The sequence below is a fragment of the Podarcis pityusensis genome (assembly GCF_964106645.2).
Source record: "Podarcis pityusensis genome assembly, chromosome: 9".
NCBI classification, from domain to species: domain Eukaryota; kingdom Metazoa; phylum Chordata; class Lepidosauria; order Squamata; family Lacertidae; genus Podarcis; species Podarcis pityusensis.
This window is the reverse complement of record NC_138034.1, coordinates 42,622,472-42,636,278: the sequence shown is the minus strand read 5'-3', so window position 1 is coordinate 42,636,278 and position 13,807 is coordinate 42,622,472. Positions and strand designations below refer to the sequence as shown.

At 40.3% G+C, this 13,807-nt stretch overlaps 1 protein-coding gene across 1 annotated transcript in view; it reads right to left on the bottom strand.

Moving 5' to 3' along the window:
* Positions 1-13,807, bottom strand: part of ELF2 (E74 like ETS transcription factor 2) — a 39,953-nt gene that overhangs the window by 20,173 nt on the left and 5,973 nt on the right. The window contains exons 2-3 of the mRNA XM_081021975.1: positions 4,959-5,190; positions 3,999-4,164 (exon numbers count right to left, since the gene is read on the bottom strand). Coding sequence (XP_080878101.1) covers positions 3,999-4,164; positions 4,959-5,033 — 241 coding nt within the window. The 5' untranslated portion in view covers positions 5,034-5,190. The remainder of the gene's footprint in view (positions 1-3,998; positions 4,165-4,958; positions 5,191-13,807) is intronic.

Here is a 13,807-nt window from a genome sequence, read left to right as displayed (position 1 = left end):
TTGCCTTCTGAGCCTCTAAATAAGCTCTACTCACAATTATTTCATATTAACCAGGAAAGCTTTGAATGCAAAAGAATAAATCAAGACAAATCATAATCAAAAATGAAATAGTAAAAAACCAGTGGTGGAACACTTCAATTTCACAGGAAAGTTAATAACTAATTTTTAAGGAGACCATACTGGAGTAAAACAGCAGCATGAATCTGATTAATTGCAATTCATCATGAAGTTCATTGCTGAATCAGGACAATGGATTTTTATCACACTAAAAGTGTTAATTGGCATATTAGTGTCATAATGTCTGTGTCAATGTATTATCAATGATACATGCCAATTTTCACCATCTGCTTTCTGCATTTCATTTCCCTCTGTCCTGAATGTTTACAATCCCCTGCCTCCAAACCATACTTGTAACTCACAAAAGCACTTCATTCTTCCCTGATTAAGATTTCCATGAAAGCTTCAACTCATCTTTTAGTCTTAAGGTGCCAGCCTGTTTGTTGAGATATTCATGATTCTCAGTTCTATGTAAGCCCACAGCTTCAAGTAGGCAGGTATGTTTCACTGCATCAAGCCGTTACTTTGATTATGTTCAGTATTCAAAAGGGAAAACACTAATATAATTTTTAAAGATTGTTTCTCAAACCTTAAAAGCAGATTGTGTTTTAATGCCTCACAATTTTTTTTACTGTCCATGTTCTAATATGAACATGTCTTTTGGGCATGTGCTACAGAATACTCCTTTATTGCCCCCAGTGGCACAGTGGATCAGTGCATCTGGCTGTTAACCAGAAGGTTGGTAGTTCAAGCCCACCTAGGTAGGGATGGCTGTGGACAGGATTCCTGCACTACAGGGGATTGGAATAGATGACCCTTGGGATCCCTTCCAACTCCATTATTCTATGATTCTATACAATAAAACAGCATGTTCAAATACATTTTTAACTTTTGGAAGAACTTTTATAAACCCACTTAAGGTTCAAACATAATTATTTTTAGAAAACCTACTATAGAAAAAAAAAGAAACCCCAAGCATACCATTTGTACACACCCAGTATTTCAAAGGAATGTATTTCTTTGAAAAGGAGCCACCCACTCCATGCCATATCACAAACTACTTTTGATATTTCCCTCTCAGTTTCATAATAAATTTTCAATACAGCATGCAGAAGTGCTGCTTGAGAAGCTCAAAGGCTCTCTTGGGTGTGCAGTTCTTTAAACGCTGGCCACAGTTATGTCAGAACCTATAACCTTGCTTCAGGCAGAAGAAATCTACTCTAAGAAACTGGTAACACCATTTGACCTAAGTGAAGCACAATAGTAGCTGTTAAAGATAGAAGGAAGTATTTTCCTTCAAGCGAGTTTTTCAGGATTCTTACTAGCTTACCTCAAAGCAGGAACTAAAGTGATGGAACTTTAGGGACGGGAAGAGAGAGATTTTAAAGGCCAACCCTGTTGTATCAGACCAAAGACCTATCTAGTCTAGCATCCTGTTTCCCACACTAGCCAACCAGATACCTATGGGAAGGACACAAGTGCCACAGCCCTTTCCCACTGCTGCTCCCTAATGACTAGTATTCAAAGGTGTGCTGCCTCTGTCTTCCAGTCCAAGGCCACAATCTAGAGTTGTGCATGGCTAGTTCATATAGCCATTTTTCTCTCTACCTCATTTCTAGCAGCATCCTCTCCATATATCACAAGCTCCTCTTTATGTCTCGAGAATTTTTGAAATTAGCATGGCACGTTGCATGATGGGACGAGGAGAGTGTTGGCTGGGACCAGGCTTGCTAGCAGGGGTGGATTTAGGATTGTGTGAGTGGTGCGCACACACCAGGAGCTGAGCCAAGGCGATGCCAACTCAAATCCTGGTAAGCAAGGCACTGGACTTTGGGAAGGAGGTATGAGGCTCTGACTGGATCCTCCTTCTCAAAGCTGGGTGCCTGTTTACCTGCCTTTGGGAGTGGGATTTTGGCCTTGCACAAGACGCCATAATACCCAAAGTCCGCCACTGTTGCTGGACCTTGAGTAAATTACAAATCTCACCTAACTGTGGAATCTGGAGTATGCCATTTTGGTGAAGATCCACCAGCAATGCGTATGAATGCCAGATGCTGGAAACCACAGGAGGCAATAATGCTCTTCTGCTTGAATCCTGCTTGCTGGTTTCCCATAAGCATCTGGTTGGCCACTGTGAGAATTGAATGCTGGACCAGATGGGCCACTGGCCTGATCCAACAAGCAATTCTCGTGTTTTTATTCTATCAAGAGACCATAACTGATCACACGACTAAGTGAAAGGAATTAAACAGATATTAAATTGTTGGTACTTTGTTGTACTAGAACAAATCCAAATCTTACTAATGGCAATACATTTCCAAGCTAAGCTCAAGGTATTACTGTTAGTTTACAAATCCCTAAACAACCTAGATCCAAGTTACCTGAAAGAGTACCTTGTACCTTACACACCACTCAGATTACAGAAGTCACTTGGAGAATCCTTCCTGACTGTTCAAGTTATCACAAATTAACCTAAACATTTCATTTCTACAAAAAGTTTTAGCATAGTAGCATCAGTACTATAAAACACTGTTCTAATTGAAATCAGGCAGGTACCTATATTTTTGATATTTCATTACACCTGCATTTCATTGGTTAAGCACTTATAAAGAATTAATTTGATTCTGTGTTGGTCATTCATTTTGTATTTTATGATGTTATAAGAATTTTATTGTACATTGCTACACAATTTTTTAAAATGCTGGCCATTTATAAATTCACTCATGAATAAATAAATGCAGATTTATTTACTCATTGTACTAAGTCAAAATAGATTTATAAGCCAGCCATACTTTCTATGAGTACAGTAGTCTTTTAGCACATTTAAAACAGAAGCATAATATAGAAATAAAGCCACAAATGCCAGTGGAACTTTCTTCTCCATAAAGTATATTTACAGTGCTAAAAATCAATCAGAGAGCAACAAAGATTAAAAATATCTTGTTACAGTTTAGTTTATAGTCCTAATCAATTCACTGCCTTGCTTTTAAACAATACATTGAGTTATTAATTTAAGTCTTGCTTACACATTGAAAAGCATAAATGAAGGTGTATTGAGGATACCAAAGGAAACAGCTTTTTAGCACTTTCTTTATAGAAGTGCAAATCTCCACTCATAGTTAAGAGTTCATATTTGACATTTTCATTTCGTGTCGTAAGGGAATGTGAAGTAGTTCCTACTATAGTAACAACACCAACTAGTTTTCCACCTCCCCTTCCCTTGCCCTCCTCCAAAAGCAGGTTGAACCATATTGGCATTGATTAAATGAGAACTGTTGGCTTGATAGCCATTGTTTTCATTAGTAAAAGGAAAACCTCATAAATCTTACCCTAAGAGGCAAGCTATCTACTGGACTATCTACAGCTATCTACAGTATACAAACTGTAAAGAAAAGCATATCCTAAGCTTATTCAGATTTTATACAGGAAAGATAAGTTAGCACATTTGTGCAATATGCAGAGCAACAAGCCTAAAGACAGGATATTTTCTACTAAATGTATTATTATGGAATTATTTGAAAGGTATAGTTCCTGAATCAGATCTGGAAATGACAGTTGATCTACTAATTGCAGCAGAAACGGTAAATGGCAAAGGAGGAAGACTATAGCACTGCCAAACTTAGATTGCTTTGAAAAAGCTGGAACCTCATCACACTAATGAATCTTACATATTCAATTTTTGCTGTGTTTGGTAATGATACCCTGTATCCATATAATTTACTTGCATTGTAAAATGATATAATAATGATGTTACTTGGTTGAGCATATATATATAAATTTTCCCCTTCAAGTGACCTGCCACCTTCCCATCTCCTTTTCATTAGCTGTTCCCATTAAATGGAAGGGGGAATCATAATGTGCAATTAAAACAGTAGTGATGCATACCAGCTGATTAATGTTTGCATCCTTAGCAAAAAAAAAAAGTAAGAAAAGAAGTTTACCTGTCTTCACAGTTTCTGTCTCGATTTCCTGTTCTTCTGCAACATCTTGAAGAAGGTAAGTTTCATCATCATAAACAAAGATCTGTGCAGCATATCCTTGTTCGACTCTGGCACTTGGTACTGGCTCTACAATCACTGCTGGATATTCAGAGACTGGCTCGTTCTCCTGTAGAGCACAGTAAGAAAAAGTGTTGCCATCCGAATTCAAATAATCCCTTCCATTTTCCCTTTAGTGACTTGATGTCTTTCATAGAATATTAAATAAAAAGTATGTATTTAAAGGATTACAAATAAATTTGGGTATATCTGTAGGCAGAATGGTGTGGAGAGAGGGATAGAGACAGATACAATATATCAACCACTATAGCAAGGCTCATCAGAAACACACCATGAGCCACAGTATGCAAACATTGTTGCATTTAATTAACAAGCGGCCTATCATTTCCATGAACTTTGGCACTTACCAAGATATATTATTACAGAAATAACTAGAAATGACATTAAGGGTTTAGTCCAAAATTGCACAATTTAAAGTCCTATCAGTTTCAATGTGATAAACATGTAGCTCAGATCTGCGCTTTTCATCACTGCTCATTCCTTTACCTTGCCCACGTATTTGAATGTTTTTAACAGATGTGTGTAATTACCAACTTAGCTTGGAAGCAAGGTAGGCAAATTCTTGTTTTTCAAAAACTGCAGTAATTCTCATAGCCCGCATATGGCTTCAGGTATTCAGTTCTAAATACCAAGTTATTTTAATGAATCTAGCACTTACATTCAAATAAATGCTCTGAGGTACATTCCCCCAAGTCAAAACCTATAATCTATCGGACACAACAGTTCTCTTTTCTCTCTGAGCATGAACTAGGGCATGATCCTCTCCCATTACATGTTTCATTTGTATCCACAATTAGCATTTACAAAGATCACATGAAGAAAAGCTGTACATCATTTTCTGACCTGGCCTTGAATTTGTACTCCATTGCTGTCAAACTCAAGACCTGAGCCTCCACTGTCAACTGCTGCTGATGTCATGGTGCATTCCCTGGGAAGATTAGAAGGCTAGTAGCAAAATATGTAAATCTTCTCAGTGATGTTAACTGGTAACACAGAAAGCTTGAGATACAGGAACTTCGTAAACCAAGTAGAATCTTTGCAAAATCAACCTTCTTCCCTTCTGGTGCCACAAATCCTGAAAGAGGGAGCATAAAAAACATTGGTATATGCAACTATTTTTAATGCTATTGCTTATAGAAATGTGTTACAACTGTACATGAAAATAGAGCATTGATTGACACTAATATGATCAAATAATACAGCTGTCATTTGTAAAATGTAGCCTTCCCTAATCTGGTGGCCTCCATATGTTTTGGACAAGAAGTCCCATCAGCCACAGCCAGCATGGCCAAAGGTCAGGGATGATGGGAGTTGAACCTGGAGGGCACAAGGCTGAGGAAGCCTGCATCTGTTTGCCATCACATGACAGTTCCAAAGTTTATACTTATGTTTATACTTATGTTTAGCTTATGTTTTTCATGCTTTGTTATTATTTCAGGAGCGACATTTTCATAAACTGTTGCTTTTATTAAAGTCATACAGTAGCTGCGACCTGACCTGCAGACTTTTCAATAAATAAATGCCAAATTATTCATATCCTGTGCACATGAAACCAAGCAATCTTATCTAGCTACTGTTTGGTGTAGAGCGCTGAGCTGGATCTACTACTGATATACTTCATAAGATTTCCCCTATATTCTTACATATTTTTAAAATACTTTAATACCAACCTCACTGTCTTCAATGAAATTCTAATTACAAAGATTGTCATTTACAAAAGGGTAAAGGATAAAGGACTCCCAACACAAATCCCCGCCACCCCCATTGCAACTGCGTCAGCAGCAAAGAGAGGCTGTCTCCTCAGTATTAAAAAGGAACAGGGAAAGCAAACCTGGGCTCAGAAAGAGCAGGTGAAATAGGAATTTCTTCTGAACCCAATTCTCCTCACCTACTTGCTTCAGGAGCAGAAGCTAGTTGCCTCTTGCTGCTGAAGCAATTAAAGGTGATGGCCAAGAGGCTCCCATGAAGCCTGTTAGCACATCCTTCCCACTGTTGTCCAATCTGACAGTTTACTGTGTTGACTAGAGGAGAAGCATGCTGTGCAAGACAATTTCCTGTCACAGCAGGCCCAGGGCTAGTGTCTGTGCACTACCCTTTACTGCCAGGCATATTCCTTGGTAGCATGCATGAAGCTGTACTGTGGTACCTCAGGTTAAGAACTTAATTCATTCTGGAGGTCTGTTCTTAACCTGAAACTGTTCTTAACCTGAAGTACCACTTTAGCTAATAGGGCCTCCCGCTGCCACCGTGCTGCTGGCACACAATTTCTGTTCTCATCCGGAAGCAAAGTTCTTAACCCGAGGTACTATTTCTGGGTTAGCAGAGTCTGTAACCTGAAGCGTCTGTAACCTGAGGTACCACTGTATATGCACACTCCTTGTTTAAGGGAACTCAGGATTATGAAACATACTACAATGAGTAAAGACTATCACCTATCCTGCTTCTCCTCCATATGGATATTCTCAATGTCCCCACAGCAGACACCTACTTTACAAAACAAAATAATAATAATAATAATAATAATAATAATAATAATAATAATAAATTTAATAATAATAATGTCTGTGTGGAAACATTATTTAACAACTATGTTTCAGTTGATTATATAAGTATGCAGATTTCACTAATTTTAAGAATACTGTTGTCAAGGCTGCCTCAGGTCTCAGCTCACAAAAGACCAACGCCAATCTCTTCTTATATACAAAAGTGTTTATTGCAGTTCATTGTTTGCTTCATATCCGAGGCGCGCAGCCTCACGTCTGTACGCTTAGACCGTTGAAGTCCCCTCTGAGTCAGTCCCTCCCCTGCACCAGTTTAAGAGCCTTGCGCTGCTCCACCTCTTTCTCTTTCCTTTTCCTCAGGGTCTTCCTGCCCGCCGGGGTTTCGCCCCTCCTGGATTCCCCTGACGCGCTATCCACCGACTGCTCTTCCCCCCTCCTGCGGGCTTTAGGACCTGGCCCTTCCTCCGGGCTCCCTGTACTTCCGCGCGCCTCTACATTTGAACTTGGCGCGCGCGCCCATCCTCTAACTTTCCTTTTGACAGTTACACTACTCCCTTCACTACTCCCCTCCCCTTCCGGGAGGGTGGCTTGCTCCGACCTCCCTCCCTTCTCTGCTGCTGGAGCTGCTTCCCCTGATACACTGGAACCTCCACTCCCTTCGCTGCACTCTGGCGGGGAGGCTGGTCCTGACGCCCAGCTGCCACTTTGGGATCCCCCGCTGGCCCCCTGTTCCTGACACGTCCCCCCTGCGGCTCCCCTGGCCTTGACCACTGGCGCCCCCTTCTGGGAATCCTCTGATTCGCTGGAAAGACTCATGGAATCTCGAGTCATTGTCATCCTCTTCCTCGCTGTCCTGGGATTCATCCCCATCGCTCTCCATCTCCTCCCTACCCTGTGCCTCTGTCCCTGAACCCCTGACAACTGTATTATACAATTCCATAAGTATACATTAATCAGAATGAACTGTTCCAGTTCAGTTCCCCAACTCCCAAATAACATGTATCTAAATTTCTCTTTTCTATCTCACTTTCACATAGTCACTTTCTTCCTATACAATTAAGATCCAGATTTTGAACTTATAGTGTTCTGTTGCAATTGTTGATTCCATATCTGACAAATTAATAAAAGCATATAGTTAATGGGGATGACTGCCCTTCTACAAAATTCAACAACAAGAATTGTATCAAATCTGGTTATAATGAATTATTTGGGAAGTCCTCAACATTGCTATATAATGAACAGTTTGTTTACACATCCCAAAATGTTTTCTAGTTTACGAACACAAGCAATCTTGTGGAATAAAGTAGCTCCTCTGTGATACATTTTAGAGGGTATGTATGAAAAGACACATGGTTTGAGAAGCACTGGACTATCTGATGTGGTGGACTGGCATTTCCCCCAACCCCAATATGCCAGGGACTAGTATCATATTTGGTCCCTGAAGTGTCCCATCCAGCCAGGGCAGCAATGGAGTTGTGGACCGGCAACCAATGCCTCCTGAACCATCACTGGTCCATGGATCACCACTTTGAGTAGCAATGACATAGCCTATTGCCTTGTACAAGTAATCTTGCACAATTCTTTGGTTACAAAACTTTTTTGAAAAAGCACCTTGGGCTCACTACAAATCAGAATGTTGAGATCTTATCTTCAATATTTTTTAAGAGATCTTAAACTGAAAACCAAAAGCACTTAAGAAGAGTGGCTAAAAGGAGCTGGAAAGGGTGAATTTGGTGTGTATCGCCCCCTCACCAAACCAGAAACAAAAAAGCGTAACACCTTGCAAGGTTGTTCTCCTGCTTTTATTTTGAGATTAGAATGGTACACAAGGAAAGTGACAAGTTGCAAGGATCAGAAGTTACATGAGAAGTCAAAGGCATTGCTAGGCAAGAGCTAAGACATTGAACCAACAAGCAACAAGCTCCCTACACCTTCCTTTTAAATGAAGGAATGCCCGCTGCACATCCTTTATCGTGGCAAGCAAATGGGCATTCCTTCTCATGGGCTGGCTAGCTGAGGTTTCTGCACACTGATGTCCCTGTGTTCTATGTGACAGAGATGAGGACGGTGCCAGCTTGGCATCATATTTACCCCCAGCTCCCTTCCCTGAAGGGGGAGGCACTGGAGGGTGCCCCTCAGCAGCAGAAGCTAAGGAGGTGCCCGTCCCAGTGGTAACAGGAGAGACTTCTGAGAGCTTCCATGAGCAACTCTCAAAGGGCAGCTTTCAACCCCCTAACCAATTGGGACCCTCTAATGGATCAGATGTCTCTTGGGATTCAGAATCCATGACCACCACCCTACTTGGACCCTCTCCAGCATCCTCTAGCTTTCACTCCTCAAGCTCCTCCCACTCTTCAGGGTCAGACCACACTCTCCATCATACCTCCACAAACTCCTGACAAACTCACGACAGTTGGGTACTTCTGGAAGCAATGAAAGGGTTACTGATAAAGAACTCTAATGACCAAGCATTTAGCATCAAATTTGAATGGGAATTTCCTGCATAAGTTTGAATCCTACGTACAGTGCAGAATTGTATATGTAAAACTGTGAAAAGAAAACTGCCCAGCATTCAACAATAGTGGAACTGCCTGAATCTTGCATTTTGTGACAGCCTCTTAGTCACTGTTTTCAGAAAGGTGTGGGGAATGATTTCTGTTTTCCTCTGACGTCACTGTTTACGATCTCCATCCAGAAAATCTCACAGAGATGTGTGTATGTGTGTGTACACACACACACACACACACACAAACACACCCTACCTGTAACTCAGGATAAAACTTCATAAAGTCAGTGTTTTTTTTCTAAAAGAAAATGTTTAGGGGTACTCTCATTTTGACTCAAGAAAATCACCACTTTATAGTTCAAATTTGGAAAAATAAATACAGTAAATGGACAAAAGTTCAAAGATTTACAAAATGTTTAGGGGTATGCATACCCCTGCGTCGTTTCCCCCCCCCCGAAAAAAACACTGCATAAAGTACATCTGAAGTCCACAAAAGCCCACAAAAGTCTTTAAGTTTCTACAAGGCTTTGTTGTCTGACACATGCTGGAAGGTAGTGGGAGTACAATTTAAGTAGCTTTGTTCACATCAGCAGTGCATTCGAACTGCTAGTTTTTGAAGCTGCATTCACACATTCCCCACAATTTATATCAATCCTGTAGTTTATTAACAAATAATGTTGTTTGATATGTTTTATCTCAAACCAGCTTTAATCCAGCTAGAAAACTGAATGAGAAGCAAGCAGTAATGTGAAATACTCTAGCAGCCATAGCTATCGACATTTCCCTTTTTAAAGGGAAATTCCCTTATTCCGAATAGGATTCCTCGCAAGAAAAGGGAAAAGTTGACAGCTATGCTAGCAGCTGTCACACATGCACAGGTGACAGCTTAATGTGAGTTCTGAGGGAGTTGCAACAGCTAGGGAACCCAAAACATCATCCATGTTGGGTGAAAACATATCTGCCCCATCTCTGATGTGACAAACATCTCTGATGTGACCACCACCACCATGCAAATGTGGCCTGAAATGTAGTGTGGGGGAAATTACCTCACTGTGTTCTAAGCTGCTAATGTGAACATACAGTAATGTATTTTGAGGTATACTTTTGGCCCCAGTTTGAGTGTCAATTACTCAGTTTGGGAGCAGCACAAAATGTAGGATTGGCGGCACAAAAGTAGCACAAAACTTTGGCATCAGTCTGGAGGGGACCCAAAATTTTGGGGTCACATGTTAATCTATAGCCTGACTGGAGTTGTAAGGCCAGGAAGACTGAAGCAACAAAGGATGATTCTTTGAAGGTATGCTTAATTTTTAATGGCCTGCTTAATAGTTTGCATGGATAATTAGCCGAGGAGAGAGTTATGGCTACACTTTATTTGTGCAAAATCTGCTCCTAAAGAGGAAATAGCAATTTTAAAAACATGTGCTTCCAAACGCTACTCAGAAAGAAACTTGGAGAAGGTGGCTTCTATGCTGGAATCTTAGCATGTGATATGCACAGAGTAAGCCCATTGAACTCAGACTGACTTTTTTTTTTAGTATACTTGAATACGATCAGACTATCAGTAGGCAGGTAAAGATTTGAATACAAGAGCCTATTGGATTCCTTAGCCTGAGGGACAACTTCACATACTGCTGGAAAAGCATGCGGTGTTCCTTTTTCTTCCTCTACAGTTAGTCTGAGTCTTAGCAAGGAATGATCCCTGCAGCTGGGACTCAGAGTGGTTATTAACCCATATCCTGGATTCTTCTGAAGTGTGAGCGATTAAATTTTGTCAATATATCATACAAGACAAGACGTTTTCCTCTCCCCCTTTCCTGAGCAATACCCTCAAAGGGAAAATAACTGAAGTTATCAAGCTCCATACTGTTTACACTACACAAGATCTGTTGAAGCAGAAGAGATACAAATCAGATGTCTTTTATGGCTTCTGGTTGCCCCAAGTGATGCAAAGCCCAAGCTGAGTCCCTCAAGGTCAGACACAACTGTTTTCCCAGTAAGTGTAATTAGCATTTGTGGGAACAACATTTTTTTGACTAGTTTTTGAAGACTAAATCCCTTTTTGTAACTCACATAGGCTTCAGTTTGCATAAGCCATTAAATTCCACTAAGAAATCATACACTCTATAGGGGAAATAGAGTAAAAGTAATATTAACGTTTGCTTGGAAATACAGGCAACTTTCCGTTTATGCATGGGTTGCGTTTAGAGGCACCATGCACATCAGCGGGACGCACATAAGCACCCTTGCTGTGCAGAAAATGGCACACATGTCAGCAGTCACACAAATACTGAATGTGCACAAATAAAGAATTGCCTGTATATAAAAACTAGGCACAGATCAAAAACTCCTGCCAGACTCCAAGGCTGTTCCCATGGAAAAATTACAACCCGGAAGTCATCACAGGAAAAGCTACTCCCTCCAAAGACATACTATCACTATCACCACCTCTGAGTTATCTGGTTTAAATTTCATACTATGTACCCTCCTCCACCTGACCCACTATGCACTGCTTCCAGACATTGATTCTGAACAGACATAGAAACACCTAGGTGTTCAGTGACTAAAATATAGTGTTAGATGTCAGCCTGTTAATGATGCATCATTCCAACACTGCAAATTATCTCACCCAATAGTTTCATATGGATGTCAAACAAAATCAGAACCAACACCAATCCACTTGGGACTGAGCAACAAAATGTCTAGAGGGCTGAGGTAGCATCCCTGGTAACCACATTCTGCATTTAACAGACACAAAAGATTTGAACCACTGGAGAAAAAGACTCATTACCCCGTTTAAGAACTGAAGCCATTGCAAAACAGCATAATTAGCAGCATCTGCAACACCAAAAGCTGCTGAGCATTTGACTACTATCAACACTCCTGCATTGCCTCAAGATGAAGATACTCTCCTACTGCAATCACATACTCCCAGTGCTTCTCCGGGAAAAGGGAAGCTAGATGCAGACAAGTCTTAAGGTAGTTAAATCATCACTGCATACTTATATATTTATTATTTTACTTCCTGTGTTTATGATATGCCTTGTAAATTAAATTATCTAGGCCAGTGGTTCCAAACTGGTGGTCCATGTAACCCACCTAGGGGATCTGTGTCACCATTTATATAACAAAAACTACCATAGAAATTTCAAAAATATGCGGTCCATGGCTTAGCTTTTTAAAAACAGGGCATCCACAGTACTTAGCTATTTGGGAACCACTAATCTAGACATTATTCATAATAAACATAAACAGTTAAACTGTACTGCTTGAGACACAAACCTGCATAAAAACCAAATACAAATAATGATGACTTCTTGAGAAAGTGACAAACCACTACCTTCTTAAGGACTAATAGATCACTATCCTGCTCTCTAGGGAGACATTACACAATCTATTGGTTGTTCCTAACTGACTTTAATATCCATGAGAGTCAAGGTATGTGGGGTGGCCTTCACAGTGTCAGGCAACCAGTACCCTTAACAGAATTGTTGTGTTCAAGTCACAGCATAGAACTAAGAAAGGACAGAGATCATCACCGGCTCACCTTTTGGTAGAGAACATTATTGGCATAGAAGACCCTTCACTAACCAGAAGAAACCCACTGGATGTGATTCAGGGGATATAATTGTGGCCAAAAAGGAAGGTTTCATTGCTGACATCACTCAGCTCATGGGCCTGCAAACAGACTCCACTGCATGCTTCATCACATTCAGCCAGTCTTTCAACAGCACTGCTCAGGAAGTTTAATTTTACACTACTCCTCACTAAACCAAACAGCGAAGTTGACCCAAGTGGATCAGTCTCCAATGGTGGACCATCTCCATAAGTCCCCCATCAATCTGAAGATGTGGAAGACTGTTTTACACAGGAAGACAGTAATCAGCAGAACCAATCATGACAATGTGTTGCTATCACTATATGCATAATATTTTAGGTTTAACTTTTCATCTACATTGGTAGAGGAAGATACTAAAAACAAGACAGGGATGAGAAAAGTTAGAACACACATTTTTCCTTATGGTCCAACTGTGTGAGACAGTGAGGACAAAGAACACTCAAATATTTTTTCTTTCAGAATGAAAGTATAGCTGTTTTCAGAGGGGTAGCTTTGTTACTGTGCTAAAGCAAAAGAATAACAAAGACATGAGCTTCTGGAGGAGAGAGCCATTTTTTCATCATTACTGATGATTTAGAGTAAAATTTCAAAGAGTCTTGTGGTACCCTAAAGACTAACAAACGTGTGGATTAAAGTCCACTTCATCAGATGCATGTTATACCAGCTTGGAAGGTACATAGCTGGAGGGGGGGAATAATGTAATTACATTACATAAATGGATGTTCCATTTTTGTTTTTCTCTTTGAAAAAAGAGGGTTTTTTTTCATTTCTGCTCGACAGTCCTGAGCCAAAAAGAATGTGACCTTCCTTTTTGTTTACCACAGTAATGAGTGTGTCTATTTGCACATTTTATTTTTTCCTATTTGCCAGCTGGCAAAAGACATGCATTTTTGCTCCGAAGTAACTACCACTATGCTCAACAGGACTTACTCTCATGTAAATGTGCAGAGATTACAGGTCAAGCAGGGCTTGTTGCTGAATAAATACACATAGGCTTGGGGCTGTTAGGAGGAATCCTTGTGCAGGTCTATTTCAAACACTGGGTATATTTGTAACTAAGTGTTCA